Genomic DNA, 23686 nt, shown 5'->3' with positions numbered 1-23686 from the left:
TTCATTCATAACTTCTAGCAATGGAAGATTCAACGATTCTTGTAATGTTTTATAAAATTCTGCCGGAAGTCCATCTGGGCCTGGTGCCTTTCCATTATTTTGCTTCTTAAGTGCTTCAGTTAACTCCATCATTGTTATATTGCTTTCTAACATTGTTTCAATCTCTTTAGGTATCTGAGGTAAATTAGCATTCTGTAAGTACTGTTTAACTCTTTCCTCATCAATATTCTCTTGCATATATAATTTCCCATAGAAGTCTCGAATGATTTCCTTCTTCTCTTTACTACCATAGCATACTTGGCTTTGGTCATCTGTTAATTGCAATATTTTCCTTGATTCTTTCTCATTTTGTATGCTAACCATCTACCTGGTTTGTTTGCATCTTCAAAGTAGTTCTGTTTAGCACCTCTAATTTTCTGTGCTAATTCTTCTTTTTCTATTTGACCCATTTTATGTTTAACTATATCCATTTTTAGCTTGATGTCCTTTTTCTGTGGCATTTTCTGTAGCTCTTTTTCAAGTCTTTTATACTCATCCTCTAGGGCCTTAGAGGCTAATCTTTTCATAGTATTCCTTTTCCTTGTATAGTCTATTATCAAGCCTCTAACATATGCCTTCATTGTATCCCATACATTCTGAATTGATGTATCTTCTTTTTGTTTTCTCTAAAGAAAAAGCCAATTCTTTCTCCATCCACTGTGTGAAGTCTTTTTCCTTTAAAATAGTATTATTTAACATCCATCTAGATCTTCTTTTTTGTCCTTTCCATTTAATTGTCATTGGATTGTGATCTGCCCAAGTACTTGTTTCAATATTTATTTCTTGAATATTAGTTATTAATTCTGTTGACATCCATATCATATCTATTCTGGACCATGATAAGTGTCTATTTGAATAGAAGGTGTATTGTTTAGTTTCAGCATTTCTTTCTCTCCATGTATCTTTTAAGTTTATTTCATCTACCATTTTAAAAAAGGATTTAGGGAGAGTCTTTTTGTTTTCTGTGCTCTTTCGCTCCATTAGGTAACACCAAATAAAGGAGTGAACTTTATTGGATCTTACTGTCTCTTCACTGGGTTTGGGCCTTCGTCCTGCCTACATCATAGTCACCATGTGTGATTTGGGCAGCTATAATAAATTGTTTAATAAATAAATGATGCCAAATCATTGAGAGTTCTGAATGCCCTCCTTCTCCTCTGCTTCTTATGAATTAAACTTTACAGTGTATACATTTTTAACCTGGATGTAAAATATATTAGCATGTTATGTGGTTGGCTATCTATCTCTATCCCCATGGATGTTTAGAAGGCAGTGTTTTGTCTGTTTGGTGGTTAGATTTGTGTCTGTTGTACGAAGGTGCAACAACCCACTCTTTAGTTTACATTTGGTTACAATTTAAAATCCTCTCGTAAATATTTCAGACACTGGAATAATTCAGCCTTATTCCCTGGTTGCCGTAGTGTGGTCTGGGCTGGCCAGCGAGAGATTAAAATTTATTTCCATTGTTTAAGGGAAAATAATGAACTGCATCTGTTGGAGCTCTCACGTGTCATGGGGGAACTGTTCACTTTGGAACAAGGTCCCAACTCCACCTAGACTGTCAAATGACGAAACCTTTTTGGCACACAAAAGCAACACGTTTTGGGGCAGGAATGCAAAGACACTCTTAATGTAAAGTATGACAAGTGCCTTTTGGAATGAATTAAACTCATATTGAGGAGAGAGAGAGCAGGAAAGAGAATGCATTTGTTCAGTCAGCATAAAAATGGTCTAGAAAGGAAAAGCAGTTTTCCTGCCCTGATCCCTTCCCTCTCCAAAGAAAGGGAGGAGAAAGGAAAGGAAATAATTTATCAGCTGTTAAAGGCTTTTTTACAGTGGGATATCTAGGATTAAGGCAATCTTCCTTGCACCTTGTGAAGTTTGTATTCTTTTCTCTCTGCCATTACCTCCTAGATTCCAATCCTACTTTTTCCTTCCTCTCTCGTCACAAACATGAGCTGAAGCTCACAACTATAATGTTTCCCTGAATCTGAGGATGTTTTCAATGTTTTCTTTATCATTGCAGCTTCCTCATATTTGCAATTTTGTCTTGCCTGCTCTTAACTTGGAAATGGAGCTTTCATTTTATTTCTAGGCTATTTATATGTTGTCAAAGCGTGTTTTCTTTATTTTTATTTCATATTTCTTAACCACCCATCTCCTTTCCTTTACAAGTGTTGGCTCCCTCGTGCCTCTTTTTGTCTCTTTAATATTCTATGATGGGTTACACACAATATGCTTCAGTTAGACACCTAGCAGCAACCACTGTTTCTGAATGAGAGAATATTCAGGTCAGATTAAGGGAAGATGAATGATGGAAGAAAGAGATTAAAAGGAAGCAGGTTAGCCTGTGGAACTCAGTACAGCAAGATGTAATGATGGGCACCAATTTGGAAACTTCCTTCCTTCCTTCCTTCCTTCCTTCCTTCCTTCCTTCCTTCCTTCCTTCCTTCCTTCCTTCCTTCCTTCCTTCCTTCCTTCCTTCCTTCCTTCCTTCCTTCCTCACAATCTCCCACTTTCTCGCCCTGATATTTTTTGTGTATGCAAAATGTGTGATATTTTTTTTCCTGCATATTTCCCAGCAAGGCAGTCCCCCCCCGCTTCGCCCCATCACTTTCATGCAAGTTCAGGGTCCACTTTTTTTGTTTTTGATCAATGAAGTTTTGGTCCATTTGATTGCAACAGGAATTGACCAACTAGCTTGTCACCCAAGTTTGACGTTATGGACTGAAAGAGAATGACTCATCCAAAGTTAGCCAGCCTACTAAAGTGGGATTAGAACACCATAGTGTGGAAAAAGACACATCACCAATGCTAAAGGCATCTCCAACTTTCAGATTTTTGGAAGAAGCAATCCTTTGCCTCAAACATAAAAATATATTCTTTATTTTATTCAAAGCACTTTATTTAATGTGATTAGAAATGAGCACAAGAGTAAAGTACACAAAGAAGAAAACAAATCACTCAATAAAACACAAAGCAAGGATAAAACTTTGGGCAAAAAACCCCCCCATTGACATAACTTCTTTAGCCATTCCACCAGATGTCAGGAAAATAAGGGAAGGAAATCAGGGACAAATATCTATGGAAATTCTCAGTCATCCAGGTTGTTCCAAAAGGTGCTTTTTCAAAGGCAACTGGCCTTTATTTTTCCTTTAAAACGTTTCACTTCCCATCCAAGAGAACTGAAGAAACTTCTTGCATGAGAAGCGAAATGTTTTCAAGGAAAAACAAAGTCCTGCTGCCTTTTGAAAAAGCACTTTTGGGAAATCAGGGACAGTATTTACTCTGTTGAGAAGCCAACTCATCAAACCTTGCCTCTCCCCTACTTGTAATCTTGAACCTACCCCATCAGATAGCAGGAATGAGAAAGGCAGGAAGTGTAATTACCATGTTAGCATACCAATGAGATTGGTGCCTTGGCTTCTTCCTGTCTTTGAGCTGTTTCCATTCTGACTTTCAGTAGTCCATCTCTCAAAAGAGTGTTATGATCAGATCCACAAACATTACAGCTTTATAACACAAGGGCTATTTTCCTTTGCTGTCTCCATTCCTCTTCCTTTGAGTTGTGTTGTTTTTAGAAGCCACTTGGGAAGCAACTTTGAATAAAGTAATGACCATACCCATCTAAAGAGGAGGAGGAGGAGGAGAAAGAAAACAAAGAAGAATGAATGGTTTTGTTCAGTCCTTAAAGATAGTGGTGATGGCGGATAAATATCATTGGGAAGGACATTCCAAAGTTCCATAAATTTCATCTCAGATAGGACATAGATAATGCAAACTAATCTTCAGTAAATTTACTCCAGGAAGACTCATTTGAATTTTTGGAGACTAGAGAAAGGATGATCATTTTCTTAATTCAGCCAATATTTTCATTGCCATGTTATCTGAATATTTTAGGTTTAAATGATTGGCATGTACTTTATCTGCGCATGAGATGTCATGCATTTGTTATGTTTATGTACCATCTTTCCACCAGGAGCTCATGGTGGCATATAGAGAAACCTTTTCTCTTATTTTTCCCCATAGCATCAACTCTGCTCTTGAAAGCTGAGGGTGATTTGAATACAAGTATCCCTGGTCCTATTTTAGTGTCTTTACCACTGACTCACACTGGAATCTTCCCTTTCTACCTATTTACAGCTTTTTGAAAGAAAGTTGGAGACACTGTCTGCTAAGAAACTTGGGAACTACTATGTACAGTCTGTGGCATCAAAGCATGACAATCTTGTTAATGTCCTTAGGGTTGATGTTTAGTACAGGCTTAATTGTTTTACATGAAGATTCAACTCAAATATTTGGTTTATAAATCAACTCATCTCTTTGTACTAAAACTCGTCTGGCATATTGAATTAAATCAGGTCCGTTCAAATTGATTTGGTGATCAAGTTAGACTTTTACAGATATGTCCCCACACTTTTTTGAAACTGATGAACAAGATCAAATCATGTTTATTTGGTTGTTTGAATGCACAATCCTAACTGAACCAATTCAGCTGTCAAAATCAAACTGTTGATTCATTTCATCTTGGGCAAGTACACATTGCTGCTACTATTGCAATCAAGATATAAACGCTATTTTTCCTCCCATTTAATAGGTTAATCCCTATAAGGACTGGATTTACTTTTACAAAACAAGAATGTGAGCTTAAACTTGGCAAGGCAATGAAACATGGACCAGGGAGATGTAATTTATCTGCCTTTCTCTTTTTTGCTTTTTGTTTTTTTAACATCCAGGTTGTATTATCAACAACAGTGAATGTTGACGGGCATGTCCTGGCAGTATCAGACAATATGTTTGTTCACAACAACTCAAAACATGGGCGAAGAGCAAGGAGACTTGATCCTTCAGAAGGTATGTTTACTTCACTGGTTTTCAGGGTGATGGTGGAAGAAGTCATCCAAGATTGGCTACCTTCAAAATAACTTGTTTGGTGACATGAGTTTTAACCATAAACCTCCATCCCAATGTTTTTACACGCCTGGATTCCTCCAGGATAAAGTTTTTCCCAAAGTCTTCCAAAACCTGATGCCAGTTTATAATTTTTAACAAAGGTTAGGAAGGAAAAATGATTTACAAATATAAGTGGAGAATAATCAGTTTGTGATTAATTTGAATACATTTTTAAGATCAGCGAGATCCAATTGAATTGAGTTTATCTCCTGGCCTCGTGTACTATTTTTGGCTAGTCACTTCCCAAGTCCTCCCAAATGCCAAAATATGACAAGTTGCACATTCCTATACTTGTTTTTCGCACAACCTAACATATTCCAAGGATGTCCTTTGAGAGCACATTTGGATACGTTTCTTTTCTTCTTTCTTATCAAGAGTGCCTTATTAGTCCTCCTGGTCATGAGAGTGATGGGCATACATTCAAAGAAATGCTCTTTGTGGGCATTATTTTTACATTTGACCTGAACGCATGGCATTTTAAGGACATAAAGGCTACTGTAGAAATATTGATTGGTGGACATATTTGCATGTCTACTTTGTATATACTGAGTGGTACCTCAGTACTCACTATTGATTGATATCCAGAAGGTGCAATGAAGACCCAAAACAATGAGCACCAAACAAAATTTTCCCATAAGGAATAATGTAGTGAGTCACAAGGTAGCCGACATCGACTTCTAGCTTGTACGTTGAGTACCAAACAAACAATAAATATTGGGCAAAATTTTTGTGTCAAAATGAATTGAGTTGCAAATTTGATGAGGCTCAAAGCAGTTGAGTAGCAAGGTACCACTGTATATCCAACACTACTGTATATGCTGGAACTACATTTTCCTGAAATCTATCTTGAAGAACTCCCAAGTTATATGGTCCATCATCTCATTGATGAATCTCATTGATGTGTAGCTGCTCACCTCTAGAAGGCATCATTTCTTCCCTAACCCCAAACACTTCAACATTAGACTGTCTACTATTGACCTCACCCCTTTCCTAAGAGGTCTGTAGGGGGCGTGCATAAGCGCACTAAAGTGCCTACCGTCCCTGTCCAATTGTTTCTTTTATTTTCTTATATGTGTCCATGTATTCATAACTATGTTTATACTTATACCTATTATCTTGTAAGCAATTGAAAAATCAAACAAACAAACAAACAAACAAACAAACAAACAAATAAATAAATGAATGAATGAATGAATGAATGAATGAATGAATGAATGAATGAATGAATAAATAAATAAATAAATAGATAGATAAATAAATAAATATACCAAACTTCCAAAGCAGTTTAAGTAATCCCAAACACTCTAGCCCAGCAGGAAATTCTCTCAATTTTATAACATCTTGTTTTCTAATTTGAAGCTGATGGTTCTGTTTAAGTACATATTAGAAAACTACAGCCTCATCAAGGGGTGACCAAGATTGGATGGGTTCTGGATATGGATGGGTTCTGGATATGGATGGGTTCTCTGCCTGGAAATGGGGAAAGTTGTCAAAATATCATCTTAGAAAGGATACCACGGCTCACCATGAGTCAAATGTAGTTCATCATCCTTGCAACAAATTTTTAAATGTCTGAAGATGACTTCCCAATTTCTTTCTAATCATCCCTCGTTTCAGGCTATGTATAACCAGTTACTTCCAGCTTTTCTAATCAGAATTGACCTCCAATCTTTTACTATCCTTGTTTTCTTCTGGACATACTGTATAGTATTATTATGACTAGCTGTCGTTGTCTATCATTAAACTTTTCTAATTCTTAATTTTTTTAATCTTTCATTATTCTTTGTTCATATTTAAACATCATACTAACTTGAACTTCATCTTGTCACATAGGAGGGCCAGTTCACCAAAGCTTTTTCATACATTAGCATAACAGTTTCTACAGAATTAAAAAATATACCCAGAAAAAAATATGTAACAAAAAAGTTACTGCAAATCAGAATTATTTCCCCCACCATTTTATTTTGGCCAGTTATCTATTTTTTAATAAAGCAGAACATGGGTATAAATAATTTGGTCTGTGGGCCCAACCTCATGGACCTCTGAGCCATTTTTGACAGCCCACAGCCATATATAGGAAAGTTGAAGTTTTGTATCTCTTAAATAGCAAAGAGAAAGAAATGGCTCCGTGCTTGTAAGGGACTGTGTGGATGACCTTGGGGAATGAAGGACAGAAAAGCTGCCTAGGAAACAATCATACGAGAGGCAGGAGCTCCCAGTGGCTTGACAGAGGAAGAAACTTAGGAAGGGATCTGTCCTAGTGGATAAAGCAGTTAGAAGGAAATATGCACTTTCAGTCTTGCAAGATTTTGTTAATGCAGCTTCACACAATCAAGTAGAATTAATTCATCCAGTCATGCTTCCCATCTTGTTTATTTGAGAAGACTGACAATACTTGAGCAGGACAAGCCAAAGGCAGGCACTCAAAACCAACCTCATGGATCACAGCTGACTCTGATCGCATTCTTTACAAGTGGACCTAGTTCTCATCATGTGGGACTACGAGTGTACATCCTTCCTTCTTTGCCTATATTCTATTCTATGCCTGCCAAGATTGAGAAATTGCAGCAATACTTTCCTGCCATATACTTCATTACTGGATGTTTTTAAGGAGAGACTGGGCAGCCACTTGTCTGAAATGGTGTAGTTTCCTGCTTGAGTAGGGAGTTCAACTAGAAGACATCCAAGCTCTATTCTGATTGATTGATGGAGTAACCCAGTTACTATTGTTCTAAGCCAGGGGTATCAAACTCGATTTCATTGAGGGTTGTATCTGGGTTGTGTTTGACCTTGGGCGGCCGGGGTGGGCATGGCCAGGGTGGGTGTGGCTAGCATGACATCTCTTGTGTTGGGGGGTGCCTGTGGTGGCCCAAGCGCTCAGCAGCAAAAACAGGCTCCTGAGCTCTGTTTTTGGCTGCGACAGCTTCCTGCAACCCTCTGTCAGTGAAAATGGAGCTCAGGAGGGGCGTGTGTGGGCCTCGTGAGCTCTGTTTTCACTGGCAGAGGCACTGCAAGCCGGTCATTTGCTATCTCCAGCCTGCCCCTGTGGGCCAGATCTAAGCACCCTGGATTGGCCCCTGGCCCTTGAGTTTGACACTCCTGTTCTAAACTGAGTCTGCGCAGACATCTCCTTTCTCTCCCTCTTTTTCCCTGTCAATCACATTTGATATAATCTCACATCTTATATATTCAGAAATGGGCCGCAGGGCTTCCTTTAGAGGAGGGTTCCCAGCCCCTGGGTTGCAGTCCAGTACTGTGCCATGGGCATTCAAATAGTGGGCAAGCAACCATATGTGCCCAGCTCTACTTGCATGATCGGAGAGTGTGCACACTCACATGCGCACCTGCTACTCACACAGAACCATCCCTTCTCCCTCCCCCCTCCCCACCAATCTGCCAAGCCAGAAAGTTTGGGGACCACTGCTTTAGAGATCATCCTTACCAGGTGAGAACGACATGTTACTCTGAGGTACTTTGCTCTTTCCTGAGCCCTGAGACAAACCAAAGGAAAATTACTTGGAGAGTTGTGTGCATTCCATAGGCCAGACCGTGGATTTATTAAACAAGTCATAGCGGCCTAGTTTACACATGATACTAAACTATAAACCATGATTTAGAAAACAGCGTCTAAATTCACACATCCCAGGGCTTAATGAATTCACACATCCCAGGGCTTAAATAGATTATGTTAATGACTTAGATGAGGGAATAGAAGGGGAACTTACCAAATTTGCAGATGATACTAAGCTGGTATCAATGGCTAACATCCAAGAAGGTAGGCTCAAGTTCCAGGTGGAACTTGACAGACTTGAACACTGGGCCCTATCTAACAAAATGAAATTCAATGTAGAGAAAAGTAAAGTCCTACACTTAGACAAGAAAAACCAAAAGTACGCATATAGACTGGGTGAAACCAGGCTCAATAGCAGTAACTGTGAGAGGGATCTTGGAGTCTTAGTGGACAACCAGCTAAATAGGAGCCAGCAGTGTGCAGCAGCAGCCAAAAAACCTAACACAGTCCTAAGTTTCATTAACAGAGGGATACAATCAAGATCAAGTGAGGTACTAATACCACTCTATAAAGACTTAGTAAGACCACACCTAGAGTACTGCGTCCAGTTTTGGTCATCACACTATAAACAAGATGTTGAGACTCTAGAAAAAGTACAGAGAAGAGAAACCAGGATGATTAGGGGACTGGAGATTAAAACATACAATGAACGGTTGCAGGAACTGGGCCTGGCTAGTCTAGTGAAGAGAAGGACTAGGGGAGACATGATAGCAGTCTTCCAACATTTGAGGGGCTGCCACAGAGAGAAGGGTGTCAAGCTATTTTCCAAAGCACCCAAAGGCCAGACAAGGAATAATGGATGGAAACTGATCAAGGAGAGATTCAACCTGGAAATAAGGAGAAACTTTCTAACAGTGAGAACAATCAACCAGTGGAACAGAAGTTGCCTTCAGAAGTTGTGGGAGCGCCATCACTTGTGACTTTCAAGAAGAGATTGGACTCCCATCTGTCAGAAATGTACTAAGCTAAATTCCACCTCCACTCTGGCTTAGAATAGCAAGCTCAGTGCTTGTATGTCCCCTGGTATTACCAACATAATTGTGTCAATCAGGACAGGCAAATTTTGTGGTCATATCATACAAATGGACAGGGCAGAATATATATTTTTTTCTGCTTTGTAGAGAGGGATGTTTCTTTTGCTGTTAAAACTATGTGATATCTATTTGAACTGGTATCCCAGTACTTAAATGTTACCATGTCAGTGTGAAATTTGACAGTGAAGTTAGTGGTGACCTGGAAGCCCCCAGGTTTCCCACTTGCTCTAACCCTGTGATGGCGAACTTATGGCATGCGTGCCGGAAGTGGCATGCAGAGCCATTACTGCTGGCATGCGAGCCCTCAGAGCAAATTTACCGCGCATGCATGTGTGCCGCTCACCCGACAGTTGATTGTCAGATATCTGGCATGCATGTGAGGGGGCGGGGGTTGCAGGCAATGCACGCACATGTGCAGAGATGTGTGGCACATGGGGGGGTCGCGCACAGGGGTGGGATTCTACAGATTCGCACCTATTTGCTAGAACTGGTTGTTATCATTCTAAGCAGTTTGGAGAACTGGATGTTAGAAGAAATTACTGGCCTAATCCTGTAAGGAAGGCAGGAAGGAAGCATTCTGGTCTTGCTTACAGAAACTGCCTCTCCTTTAACCATTATTACATTCTTGGCAGGACTAGACTTCCTGTCTCAGGAACATCTCTGGAGTTTTTTTCCCCTCCTTTGCTGGTACTTTGCTTGTGTGGAGTGACCATTCAAAGTTACAATGGCACTGAAAAAAGTGACTTATGACCATTTTTCACAACTTACGACTGTTGCAGCATCCCCACAGTCATGAGAGGCCAGGCGAGGAGATGCGTGCCTCGATGTGAGTGATATTGAGTTGGGCACACCAGCCAATAACATGACCACCAAGCCATGTCCACCCAGTCACATGACCACCAAGCCATGCCCACCAGCTAAGCCACGCCCACAGAACCGGTTGTTAAAAAAATTGAATCCCATCCCTGGTCACGCACACGTGTGCAGGGAGCATCGGGGGTCCCACGCGCATTGCCTTCTGGGTGCTAGCACACACACAATTTTTGGCACAGGAGCCCAAAAATGTTAGCCACCACTGCTCTAACCTATCAGAAAAGACAGCTCTTGCCTAAAATCAGCATAATTTCCTCTCATTTGAACTAGGGAAGATGAGCAAAACAAGGCAAGCATAGCACAAGGACAGATATGTCTTAGTAATCTGGAATGGGACAATTTATCCATCTACACCAGGACTTAGGAAAATTGTGTAGACCACAACATTGTAAAAATAATGAAAACCACAGCACTATGAAAATAACAAAAAAAATCACAGCATTTATATCTGAATCGATTTTTCGTATCTGTGATATTGGGCAATGTACAGAAAGGACTGGGATAAGATGGTGCCTGCATCCAATCAAAAACAAAAAACACAACCACTCTGCAGACCTGCTACAGTAGTTTAATTATGGGCATTGGAGGGTCAAGGAAAGAAACTCACATCCCTGACCCAGTTCCCCAGTGACAAGTTCTTAATTGCCCAGTAGTGGTGGAGATATATTCACAAGTGACCCAGTTATTTCTCTCACTTTGCAATCTTCTTTTCTTTTGCATTCAATTGGGTACTTCGGCAGCAAGAATTTGGCTCACTGGCCATGGCTAAACTCCATCTGCTGGACTGTTATCTTACTCATTTAAGAAGATATTTCTTGCAGATCAACGATGCTCTCTGAATTTGCAGCAGCCATAGAGCCAAAGAACCTTGGGTTGCCCCTGACTTCTCCTCTTCCTCTTCCTCCTCCCCCCACTCTTTTACTCCTTGAATTTGGAAGAGCCAAGAGGCGACATACCACATATACTTTGCTAGGGAACGTCAGACATTTAGCTCAGGTGGGCTGGAGTTGATCTTGGAGCAAATCAAGCCACATTGACATCTTAGTTAAACAGAAATGGGACTTGTGCAAGATGTATATGAAAAAGTGTCAGCCACTCGCTTAAACAAACGGCGCGAAACATAACAATGCGCAGAAGGGAAACTGACACTAATTGATTTTCGTTTGTTTGGCTAAGTGAGGCATCGTTGGTCGTCTGCGGGCTGTATTTTCAAGCAATTACAAATCGTTGGATCTGCTAAGCTTCAAATTGGATAATCGCCTCCACTCTCTCCAAGCCCCATTCTGGCACCAGGTTTCCCCTCACCCCCACCCCTTTTCTTCATTTTTCTTAAAAAAAAAAAAAAAAAAAGCTCAGAGAAGCCTCTTTTGGGCCGGTCCCTGTAGTGAGTGAAAGTGAGAAGGCTTTGTGACGTTACTAGAAGAGACAAGTTGGTCTATTATTTCATTAGGCTTGTTTTGTTGCATTTCCCCACCCACCCACCCACCCCTCCTGTTAAAATGTGCCCTGCCTCAACCTAGAGCAGAATTAATGAACTGGAAGAAAAATGATTGAATCAGTGAAGAATTCAGAGCAGTGTTAATTCTCCCCCAGCGGGCAGTGAAATGGTAGAAGAATACTCCCAAGCTTCTAAGCCTACGAAACCTTCCAGTTTTTCCTTGACTGATTGAATGTGATTGACTGGCTGTTCAAAGGAGTCTTATAGTTTTGGAACTCTGCCAAACCTCCCTGCCACCTTTGACCTTGTCAACATTGGGAATCGAGTGATGGATTGACTTTGGTTATGGACTGGAAAACCATATTGGGATCTTGATGGGATGTATAGTCCAGAGGCCTTGAATGGATGGGAAGGGAGGGGGGCCAAGGTGGGGGGATTTACCCTATCTTATAAAAACCAGGCATGCTTAGCATGAGTTAAATTGGGATGAAATGGGAGGATTTTCACCATATTCAAGCCATCAGTAAAACTCTTGTTTTCAACACTTAGCTCCGCAGAAAAGAGACATATTTCTATTTAATCAAAACAATTCGAAGACCCATCAAATTATGACAAATAAACTTGGGGTCTACTCAAAGAGACAGATAATAGCTTTTTTAAAAAAAATCATGAGGAAGAGCATGCTAAGGAAAAAAGGAGAGAAAAGGAGAATGAAGAAAACAGGAAAATATGTATTTTTCTCAAGAGAAAACTGGAAATATGTAACTGCAGTTTATAACTGAGTTTGCAAATCACAGTGTACATAATCGTAGTTTACTTACTTAACTACAATGACCACCCTTTTCACATGCCATCAACCATAGGTTGTAAATCATAGCAGCTGATTTCACATGAAAGGCTAAACCAAAATCAAGCAAACTGGATAAATGTAAAATATCAAACAGATCAAAGTGTAACATAAAGTAACTAATAATAACATTGAGATTAACTTCCACAAAGATTTGCAGTCATTAATTAAAAGATTGCATTCATTTACCATTTGTTTTTTTCATCCTAAATGGATTGCTTCTGTGGCTTTTATTTGAATAGGCCACTGATTGAATATTGATTGCATGATGGTGGTGTAGGCACCTGTAACAAGCTGCCATAACATCAAGAGGAGGACATGAGGACATTGGGTCAGTGCTCAATGGTCATATATATCTGATATATGTAAATTGTTTGTTTGCATGAGGTCATTGTTGTCATTTGCCCCCTCCCCAGGGATAATCAAGCATTGCAATTAGTTTAATTTTTTTGTATTTTTGTTGCTGAAGAATACTGATGTACTTTTTGTTTCCTATTGCAGCAAGATCTCCTTACTAGTGATGTAGGCAATACACAATCTAAATAAGTCAAAGTTCCATTCTGGGAGTCTATGAGATTCTCTGTCATCCAGGTCATGGTTGTCTCAAAGGTGCTTTTTCAAGAGACAACTGGATTTTCTTTATTTCTCCTTTGCTTCTCATCCAAGAAGCTTCAATTCTTTTCTTCCTTTCAATTCTACCTTTTGAGGAATTCCATTCTGGGAATATCCCTGACTGTTTCTGCTAACAAATGGCTTATAAACTTTTACAGCACTGAGAGATTAGAAAGGTTTCCTGACATTAGTCTTATAATTATAACACAATCTTGTTGCTGCAATTCCTCTGAATTTGGGAGAAGGGTCTGTACTGCTAGATCTTAGAAATGAATTTGATAATGGAGTTTACTTTTCCAAACCACTCTTTTTCTGCATTTGTTTTTCTTAGAAGAATAGAATAGAATTCTTTATCGGCCAGACAAGGAATTTGTCTTGGTGCAAATGCTCTCAGTATATATAAAAGAAAAGATACATTCATCAAGAGTCAAGAATCATAAGGTACAACATTTAATAATAGTCAAAGGGTACAATAAGCAATCAAATCATACTAGGAAACAGTCAATATAGACCGTAAGGATACAAGTGACAAAGTTACAGTCATACAGTCATACAGCTACTTTGATCTCTCTTGTTAATATGTTTCTGGCCTGACTGTATAGCATTCTGTCACCTTTTCTGTAGGCTTCTTCTTTGGAATGGCATAGCTGCTTAAGTTTAGCTGTGATCCAAGGTTCAAAGTAGATTAGGATTTAAATGTTTCATGTGACAACTGAGTGGGTGGAATTGGTTTCACCTTGCACTGAGCCTATTTGGGGTTAACTGTGATCCTTTGGGGATTGGCTAACTGGGTCATTTAATCACAACATATTAAGTCCCTAATTGTCCCAGATAAGCGTGTTGTGGGAAGAGGTCTACAGCAAAGATGGATCTAGGCCTCAATCATTGCTGTTCCCTAGCAGCTAATAATTAAACCCTGCTGCTTGCGATTCCCTCCAGGCTTGGAGCCATTGATAGAAAGATCCTCCATATTTTTTTCTAACTTGGTGGCTATCATCACATCTCATGCAGCAAACTCTATAGTTTATATACAGTAGTATTTAAAGAAGCATCTGTATTGAATTTCTCCACATTTACTGTACGTGGATGACTCTCAGTTGTAACACTCTGACAGAAAAAAAAAGTTTCTCGGCAGATTTTTCCTCACCACAATTGGTGAGGAAACTTCTGTTGGTCTCTTCGATTTATCAGAATGTGGAGATATTAACAGCAGAGGCAGAAGAAACTATTTTTTGCTTTTTGGGGTGGTGATCTTAGCCTGTGGTACAGAATTTTAAAAAGAATTATGAGCCAAGGCAGTTGGATTATTTACTGATCTTATGTGTTCCAAGCATGAATATTTTATTCATTTCATTTCATTAAAAGTATTTACTGTTTTCAATCTGTTGGGATTCTCAGAGTGATATATAGTTTTTTAAAAAATTAAAAATCAAATAAAATCTAAATATGAAGATAAAAGTAAACCATCCTTTAAAAAAAAAAATCTGCTATTGGAAAGTATCGAAGTTTGAACAGTGAGTTATTGAAACTGTCATTCTGAATATCAGGATGGAATTTATTGCTGAAGAAAACATGATGTATCAGAAATGATTTCTATTTTACTGAATCTCAACCTATTTCTGAAATCTTCCTTTCAAGCTAAGTTTTATAAACAGCTGCTCTTTTATTAGCGTTCTCTCTTTTTATAATTTTTATTTTCTCAATTGAGGGAAACGTTTATGATCAACGACTTATTCCATGATGTTGCCATATCAGCCACTTTGGTAGGTCTTGCCCCCTGGAAGACAGCCCTACCTTTTTGAAATGAGCAAGCAACTAAAAAGAAGAATTTGCTGTAAATGCTTTGTATGAAATTGGCAAGTACCTCAACTGTGATTCGCTTCCCTGGCAGAGTCCTTTATTTCTGCTGATCGCTACTTTAATCCAGTTCAAGATTCAGTCATGCGTCTAATCAAGTACTGACTGATATGTAGTAGCTACTCTCCAGAGATCCAGGTGGAATTCTCACTCTGGCTATCGAAATCCCTTGGGGATTTCTGTAGAGAATACACATGGTCTACCATTGAGTGTATTCATATTTCATTACAACTGTCTCGCAGCTTTGTATCCTTCTTTCTTTCAGGCAGGCTTGAGTTTTGGCTTGGTCCAAATCAAGCCAGTTTCCTGGCTTATAGACAGTGGGGGGATTCAAATAATTTACCAACCAGTTCAGGCAGGGTCAGGTTGGCTGTCATGGGAGGTGTGGCCCATCCTTATCCTCCAGCTGCAGCGCACATGTGGGATGAGCCTCCCGCAATGGCCAATGGCCGGTTGTTAAATTACCCACTCACTCACCCGCTATCAAAGTGCATCCTGGGTGCTATGCTGCAATGGAAAAATGGGCAATGGAGCGGCCGGCATGAGGGAAGGAAGAGGAGCAGGGAGAAGAAAGAGGGAAAGCAGCAGAGACGGTATTCAGCAGGTTCTGACCAGTTCTGGAAAACCAGTAGCAGAAATTATGAGTAGTTTGGAGAACCGATGGTAACTTTCCCCTAGGAGTAGAGAGGGAATGGAGATTTTACAGCAGCCTTCCCCTGGAGTGAGGTGGAAATGGAGATTTTACAGTATTCTTCCCTTGCCATGCCCACCAAGCCACACTCGCCAAGTCACACCATGCCCACCAAGCCATAACCACAGAACTGGTAGTAAAAATTTTTGAATCCCACCACTGGAAAGCACCCTTTTTCTTTCCTCATGCCAGCCACTCCGTTGCCCATTTCTCCATTGCAGCACGACACCCACGATCCACTTTGATGGGTGTGTGTGTGTGTGTGTGAACTGGCTGAATCCCACTGCTGCTTATAGCTCACTATCTTTTGCAACACAACTGGTCTGTGAAAAATATTTACTAAAAAAAGGCCAGCGTGTTCCCTCTGGGAACTACTGTACAGTAGTCCTCAAATTACAACCATTCATTTAGTGGCCATTTGAAATGCCAATGAAAAAAAATGGCATGATGACTGTTGCAGCATCTCCATGGTTATGTAGTCAAAATTTGGACCCTTGGCCACTGGCACCTATTTGTAATAGTTGCGCTGCCCTAAAAGCGTGTGATCATCTTTTGCAGATTTCTGACAGGCAAAGCCAATGGGGAAGCAAGATTCATTTAATCACTAGCTTAAACTTAAAAACTGTAGTGATTCCCTTAACAACTATGGCAAGAAAGGTCATAAAATGGGGCAAAATCTGTTAACAAATGCCTTGGTAATTTTGGTCTCAAATGTGGTCATAAGTTGAAGAATATTTGTATAATTTTTGAGGTGCTATGAGCCACACTTGGCAATGGGTGGCTGCACTTCAAAAAATCACGGGTGGAGACAGAACCAAAAAAAAACAACACATTGCATGTCATGCTTAACCATTTCTCTACACAATCACTAAGTAGATTACAACTTGGTAGCAACTTTTAAAGATCTCTGGAGCCATTATGGAGAAGGATTTCAGGAGCAATATGCAGTCCTGAGACTGTGGGTTGCTCACCTCTAACCTAAACTAGGAGGCTCAGAATGCAAGGCAATATAAAATTGCCAGAGTTGAAATAACATTAAAATGCTTTAACAGCTGTAATTTACACTATCAAATAATTCAAATGATTTAAACATCATTCAGTGCCTTCTTCCCAGTAAAATTTGATAAGACAACACTTATGCAAAAGCCGTGGTGGAGCAGTGGTTAGAATGCAGTACCACAGGCTACCTCTGCTGACTGCCAGCTGCCAGCTCTTTGGCAGTTTGATTCTTACCAGCTCAAGGTTGACCCATCCTTCCATCCTTCTGAGGTCAGTAAAATGAGGACCAAATTGTTGGGGTCAATACGCTGACTTAGGGCTGTAAACACTGTGAAGCAGTATATAAATCCAAATGCTATTTATTTTTTTATTTTTATTTATTTGATTTGCCAATTGTTTACAAGATAATAAGTATAAGTGTATACATAGTTGTGAATACATGAAATGGGTACATATAAGAAAAATAAAAGAAGAATAAGAGAAACAATAGGACAGGGACGGTAGGCACGTTGGTGCGCTTATGCACGCCCCCTGCGCTTATGCACGCCCCCTTGCGCTTATTGCTATTATGCAGAATAGATGTCATGTAATGATTCAGGTGCAGAATTTGGACTAGTGAGTCCACTAACACTTCCTGTTGAAGGGAATTTAATGCAAGACTTTGGGTGCCCTCCCCTCCCTCTTTCTCTCTTTCTCTCCATCATCGTCATCATCGCCATCGCCATCACCTGCTTCATAGCAATTTCATTGAGTGCAAAATTGCATGAATCCTTCCCATGTACCTCATCTCAAGCTCTCAGAGGAATTAAATGCAGGAAATCATAACCATTATTTATCATCCCAATTTACCTGACTTCTTTCTCCCTGGCTACATAGAACACTGATTTGTTTCTTTGTGGTTTAATGCATTATATGAACCCAGTCATTTGTGGTCCTTTCAGTAAATATGATGGAGGGAATCTTGCTTTCTCTTCATGTTTTAAGCCAGTGTCTTAATTCCAGCAAGGAAGCAAAATGCATAGTGTGAATCTTCAATAGTTCTTCAAACTTCAGTTCCCAGACAAGGCAGGGAGGTGGCAAACCATAGAAACCGAATGAAAATTCTCATGTGAATTGTCCTAAATGCTTGACAGCATAGAAGATGGACAATCACTGAAAAGCAAAAGAATGTTCCAAAATTATCCAGAAACAAGAGAATATGGGGTAAAAAAAGGTCTTTTCAGCATCTGTTTTAGGCACTCATTTCATCCTTTCTCTCTGCCTTTGGCAAACCCCTGCTAAACAAACTTGAACAAGCTTCTTTGGAATAGATCTTCTTGGCTGAGATCTTCCAGGAAGAGAAAGCTCAGCAGTCTCTTCGGGGCTCCAGAACAAACTGAGGGTGATAATACAGACAACCACAAATGGTGATGAAAATTAATCTAAATGGTTGAAATGGGTTGCCATATAGTGTAACATTTTGCCATATAGTGTAAGATTGCAATTCATGACTAAAGGAAGCTTATGAGATTGGGAGAGCTCATGAGTTGTGTGTGTGTGTTTGATAATTTGCAATTCAATGTTATGTTTCCACAGTTCCTGTAAGAGGTATCATTGTGCCTTGTGCTAGATTTCTGTTATGTAAGATAGCTGAGAAATTGGGAGCCATATAACCATCAAAGGAGGTTTCATAGGAGCTTCATCCGAAAGCTAACTCTATTCTCCCTTTCTTTTCTTTCTCTTGCAACTTTTCTCTTTAGCCACCCCATGCATCAAAGCAATTAGTCCAAGTGAAGGCTGGACCACTGGTGGAGCAATGGTGATCATTATAGGGGACAACTTTTTTGATGGGCTTCAAGTCGTATTTGGGACCATGCTTGTGTGGAGTGAGGTAGGCACAGAAATTTTGTGGTATTTTTCTATACTAGCAAAACCTTTTTCCTGTTTAATTTTTGACCTGGGATGCTTATCTGGAGCTGACCCAAATAACTCAGCACTTTTTCAAATACTGGGAAAGTTTCCTTATATTCAGTCTTGACCTACTGATTCATCAACAGGCATACACTGAGAATGGGTGCTACTTTTCTGGCAAAATCACAGTTGTCATAACTGTCTCAATATGTTTTCTCTTTTTATTCTCAGCTGATCACCCCACATGCCATCCGTGTCCAAACACCACCTCGTCACATCCCTGGCGTGGTTGAAGTAACATTATCGTACAAATCCAAACAATTTTGCAAAGGAGCTCCTGGTAGATTTATTTATACAGGTATGTGAAAATATCACATTGCAAAGTCAAAACTGTGGAAAAACTTTATTTATTTCCCTCAACTCTATTATTCTGTTATGAGTTATCTCTTAAACTATTAAGGGTTAAAATTGTGGTTTTATTTGAAGAATTAATAGAGGGTTGTTGTTTCTTCAAATGTCCTTTTTATGACATTTTTGCTGCATGCTTTTCATATTCCATACATTCAGATAAAATCTAAATGACTTTACAGTTTTTCTTTGTGAATATGACATCCTTGTTGAAAAACTATTTTTTGTGTTTCCAAATTTCCTCTCAGTATCAAGTTCTGGAAACAAAAATTATGAGGATTTTCTTGCCTTGTTTTTGAGCTTCCCTTTAATTGGTCATAATGAGGTAGCCTTAATTAATAGGACTTGCAAATTCTCAAAAGTTTTCTAACCTTGTAAAAACAGAACAGATTTTTTTTTTGGAAGTTCAGTAGGTAGTATTTTTTTAACTTTATTTATTTGTTTCTGTTAGAGATGGCAGTGATAGTTGGAAGATCCTATTGGTGGGTTATTTCCTACAATACATTTTGCACAGTCTCCCTGATTGTTTACACTGTTGGTGGAGGGACAGGGGAATACACTTCCCTTGGGATCTCTGAGCTTTAATAGAAATTAGGAAAGCCAAGAAGATCAGAAAAGAAATAGATGGATGGTTGTGAAGGAAAAAAGGACCAGCACTTTGCTCTGATTCTGAGATTCCATTTATTGAAGACATCTTCTTCCAGTCTGTTCTTTGTACTGGGGCATACTGAAACCAGATCAAAGTGATCTGGTAGGAGAGTGATGTATTTCCCTATGGAGAGTTGAAGTTGAAGACATTCTATGTTACATCAAGGAGGAGGAGCTTTGGTGATTCAGAGGACCTCAGTTCACTGAAGGACTGCGTCCCACTATACAACAACTGGGTTCCATGTCTCCATGTCTACTTGGCTACCAGGGAATGCAAAATCCTCACTTTTGAGTGGATGTAGAGAGATGGACCCCTAGCTCCTGCCAACCTAGCAGTTCGAAAACATGCAAATGTAAGTAGATAAATAGGTACCAACTTGCTGGGAAAGTAACAGTGTTCCATGCACCTCGGCATATAGTCATGCTGGCCACATGACCACAGAAGCATCTTTGGACAATGCTGACTCCCAAGGCTGAACACTGCACCCCCTAGAGTTAAACATGACTTGGCAGGAACAAATTTTACCTTTTTTGTTTTTAGAAGGATGAATAGAGAAATATGGACCTTATGGAAAATCAAAAGTGGGTCTCTCATGAGCTTAATATTCCTGCTGACAAGCAGAAATCAGTCTTTATTTTCCCCAGTGAATAATTTAAAGGACATTTGTGATTCCCAAATCTAATCCAAAGTCATTCCACCAAGAATCTTGATCCCTAATTGTCTGTATGGGCACAATAAAAATCTTGAACCAGCCAGTGCAATTGTGTGTGTAAGGAGTCCTGGTTGCTTTAGATCTTACCAGATGCAACTTTCAGACCAAAAATAAGGGTAGTCCCACATAATGCTCACTATGGTACTTAATGGAGATGTTTACCAGAGCATCTATCCAATCTGAAAACCAGGCAAGAATGAAAATCAGGACAGTGGGTTGTGGTTGTTTTTCACTCCACCGCTGCTGTTTGGCCATACAGAGGAATGAAGGCAAGGAAATTGGTAGAGATTCTTTGTTAGGTTCACCCAAGGAGAGGGAAAAATAGTTGTTTTGCTGCTATCTGCTAGAAGATGCTTCACAAAATTAGCAAGGGTAAAATCAAGCAATTTCTCAGTCTCTCTGTCTAAGTAGATCATGTCAAGCACAGTGATAAACACAACTATTAAATACAGCTGCACCTGGTGTAACCAATTCCCTCAGCTCTTTCTGGCTGGTAGCAAAATGCTTTCAAGAAAGACACAGAACAATAAGAGAACTTCCAAGCCGCACAATTAACCCAGTGTGTTGTTTTTCTCCTCTGTTCCCTGTATCAGCAATGATCACAACCTATTATGATGGATTTTTTTTTTTAAAGCAAGCTATAGATTACCTTATTAACAATGATGGTATACTTTAAAAGAAGAAACTACTCATTATTCTGTTTTGGTATTGGTGTTTGGTTTTTTTTGCCCGAAGCAGGAGAATGTTTTTCTCTATAACCCAAGCCTGTCTTATCTTGGAAAACATGCCACACATTTCCTGCAAAATTGCCAGAGGAATATTAAATTGGCATGGGCGGGTAATGCCATATTTACTAGTACGAACAAAAGTCCTCTCATCTTTCACTCCTTTCCTAAAAGGTCTGTAGGGGGCGTGCATAAGCGCACCAACATGCCTACCGTCCCTGTCCTGTTGTTTCTTTTATTTTTCTTATATGTATCCATGTATTCATAACTATGTTTTTACTTATACCTATTATCTTGTAAGCAATTGACAAACCAAATAAAATGAAAAAATAAAATAAATCTCAAAGGGAGGAAAAAAGAAGGAAAAATAAACCATAAATACGAGAAAGCATCCTGCGACATTCCATCTTGTTAACTTAAAATTGTTATTCCAGGTGAAATCCATCCTAGGGATTCCTCCCTTTCTAAATAGGCATGAATTTGTATTTGTGTGTGTGTGTGTGTGTGTGCTGGGTGTGTGTGTATGTGAGAGTATGTGAAACCACACTCTAGAAAAGGGCATGGATAGGACAAAACACAAATTAATTAATAGCCACTGGTTGAAATTAATTACCTATAAAATAAAGTAACCATTATAAAATTAATTCATTGCCTGTAAAATAAGAGCCCTGTACATAAATAAAATTAATTCATCGCTTGTAAAAGAAAAATTCAATTTAAAAAATTAATTTATCTGCATATACCAGCCTTTCTGTCTTGCTCATACCAACCACTCTTGTTCATAGAAACTAACACGTATGCATGTAAACACATGTTCCTCTTTCTCCATTCATCACTAAAAATGGGGTGGGGGGAGAATGGCTGAATAGGAGATGAGGGTAAGGAACAGTTCTAGCGGTAAAGAGAAATGGGAGAAAAAAAATTGGAAGGAGGAGAAGAGATATGAACAAGGAAAGAACGAAAACAAACAGAAACTCTGGTTACAAAAGGGTTAAGTTTTATCAAGCAAGCAGCCTTTCCCAAATGATGGCTAGCCTTCAAAGGCATCCTCATTTTTCAATATTTTTCAGCTATTTGCATCTCCTAACTTTGCTTATTTTCAACAGGATCTTCTGTCCATCTTAGCAAGATGACTCTTATGCCCATGAAAATTCAGTATTTCGGTTTTTTAAAATATCTTTCTTTTAATTTAATTTATTTTGATTTGTAATTTCTATGTACGTTTCAGCATTGCAGGGCATAATGCTCAAATGTCCATGGGTTCCAATGATTCTTAATCTATCTGACTTACTATGACATTTTTATCATATGGCAGTTGCCTGACTTTTCTTTAACTAGTGCAAGACAGGACAAATATCTGCTAAAATATAACACGACATGCAATCATATGGTTTATCCTTGAGGACCAGCCATTCAAAAATGGCCATGATAGGTGCAACCTTTAAATTGATATTATTATATCATATATTATTATATGTATGATTTGTCCTTTTTTGTTGTTTGCTTTTGTGTGTGTGTGCATTCTTTTATGGGTGCAGTGCACACAGCACATCACACAAAAAAATATTGATAGAACTGTATTTAAAATCAAGTCAAGTCTGCCTTTGTGTTACAGTGTTTTATCTTTGCACAAAAGATGCACCCAGATAAAACACCATATGTACGGTGGCACAGTAGTTAGAGTGCAGTACTGCAGGCTACTTTTGCTGACTGCCAGCTGCCTGCAATTTGGCAGTTCAAATCTAACCAAGCTCAAGGTTGACTCACCTTTCCATCCTTCCAAAGTCGATAAAATGAGGACCCAGATTGTTGGGGTCAATATGTTGACTCTGTAAATGGCTTAGAGAGGGCTGTAAAGTGGTATATAAATCTAAGTGTATTGCTGAGTGCTATTGCTATGTATATTACATCAACAGTTCTTGATGCAATCCTCACACATGCTACTCAGGGTTGCATTATTGTGCTCCTATGCATTGATCATGTGTTATAAGAAAATAAGATAGATGAATGGAAGGTGCTAAATTCTATCAAACTACAAATTTAGGCAATTCTGCTCATTTTGTGTAGGGTGGGAAAAGTGGAATAATGGAGCACTCCTAACATGTTGCTTCCTTTTAGAAGCAAAGTTAGGTTATTCCAAACTAAAATCTAAAGCTATCCCTGGTAGAAACAGTCTATTGCTAAATCCATGCTCAGTTCTTCTTTACTTCTGAGCAAATCCAGGAGAATAGAAATACAAATGTTCAGTTTCTCATCTCTTAGCATATACAGTATTTGTTTCTGTCATATTTGGAGCTATTGTTCCTGACCGGGGATAGTGATCAGCTAAAGTTTTGGATGCATGCTTTAATCTGATCAGTGTCAAAGTTCTGGGAAGCTGATAGCAAT

General features: G+C 39.2%; 1 protein-coding gene across 4 annotated transcripts in view; it reads left to right on the top strand.

The window, feature by feature from the left end:
- EBF2 (EBF transcription factor 2) overlaps positions 1-23686 on the top strand; it is a 250146-nt gene that overhangs the window by 187805 nt on the left and 38655 nt on the right. For all 4 annotated transcript variants that reach the window (XM_026671320.2, XM_087969954.1, XM_087969953.1 and 1 more), the window contains exons 8-10: positions 4776-4893; positions 18654-18784; positions 19036-19162. In XM_026671320.2, coding sequence (XP_026527105.1) covers positions 4776-4893; positions 18654-18784; positions 19036-19162 — 376 coding nt within the window. The remainder of the gene's footprint in view (positions 1-4775; positions 4894-18653; positions 18785-19035; positions 19163-23686) is intronic.

Source organism: Notechis scutatus, chromosome 7, assembly GCF_049901735.1.
Source record: "Notechis scutatus isolate UNSWTSFEM ecotype Mainland chromosome 7, rNotScu1.2, whole genome shotgun sequence".
NCBI classification, from domain to species: domain Eukaryota; kingdom Metazoa; phylum Chordata; class Lepidosauria; order Squamata; family Elapidae; genus Notechis; species Notechis scutatus.
The sequence above is the reverse complement of the archived record's forward strand: the minus strand, read 5'-3'. Positions and strand labels throughout refer to the sequence as shown.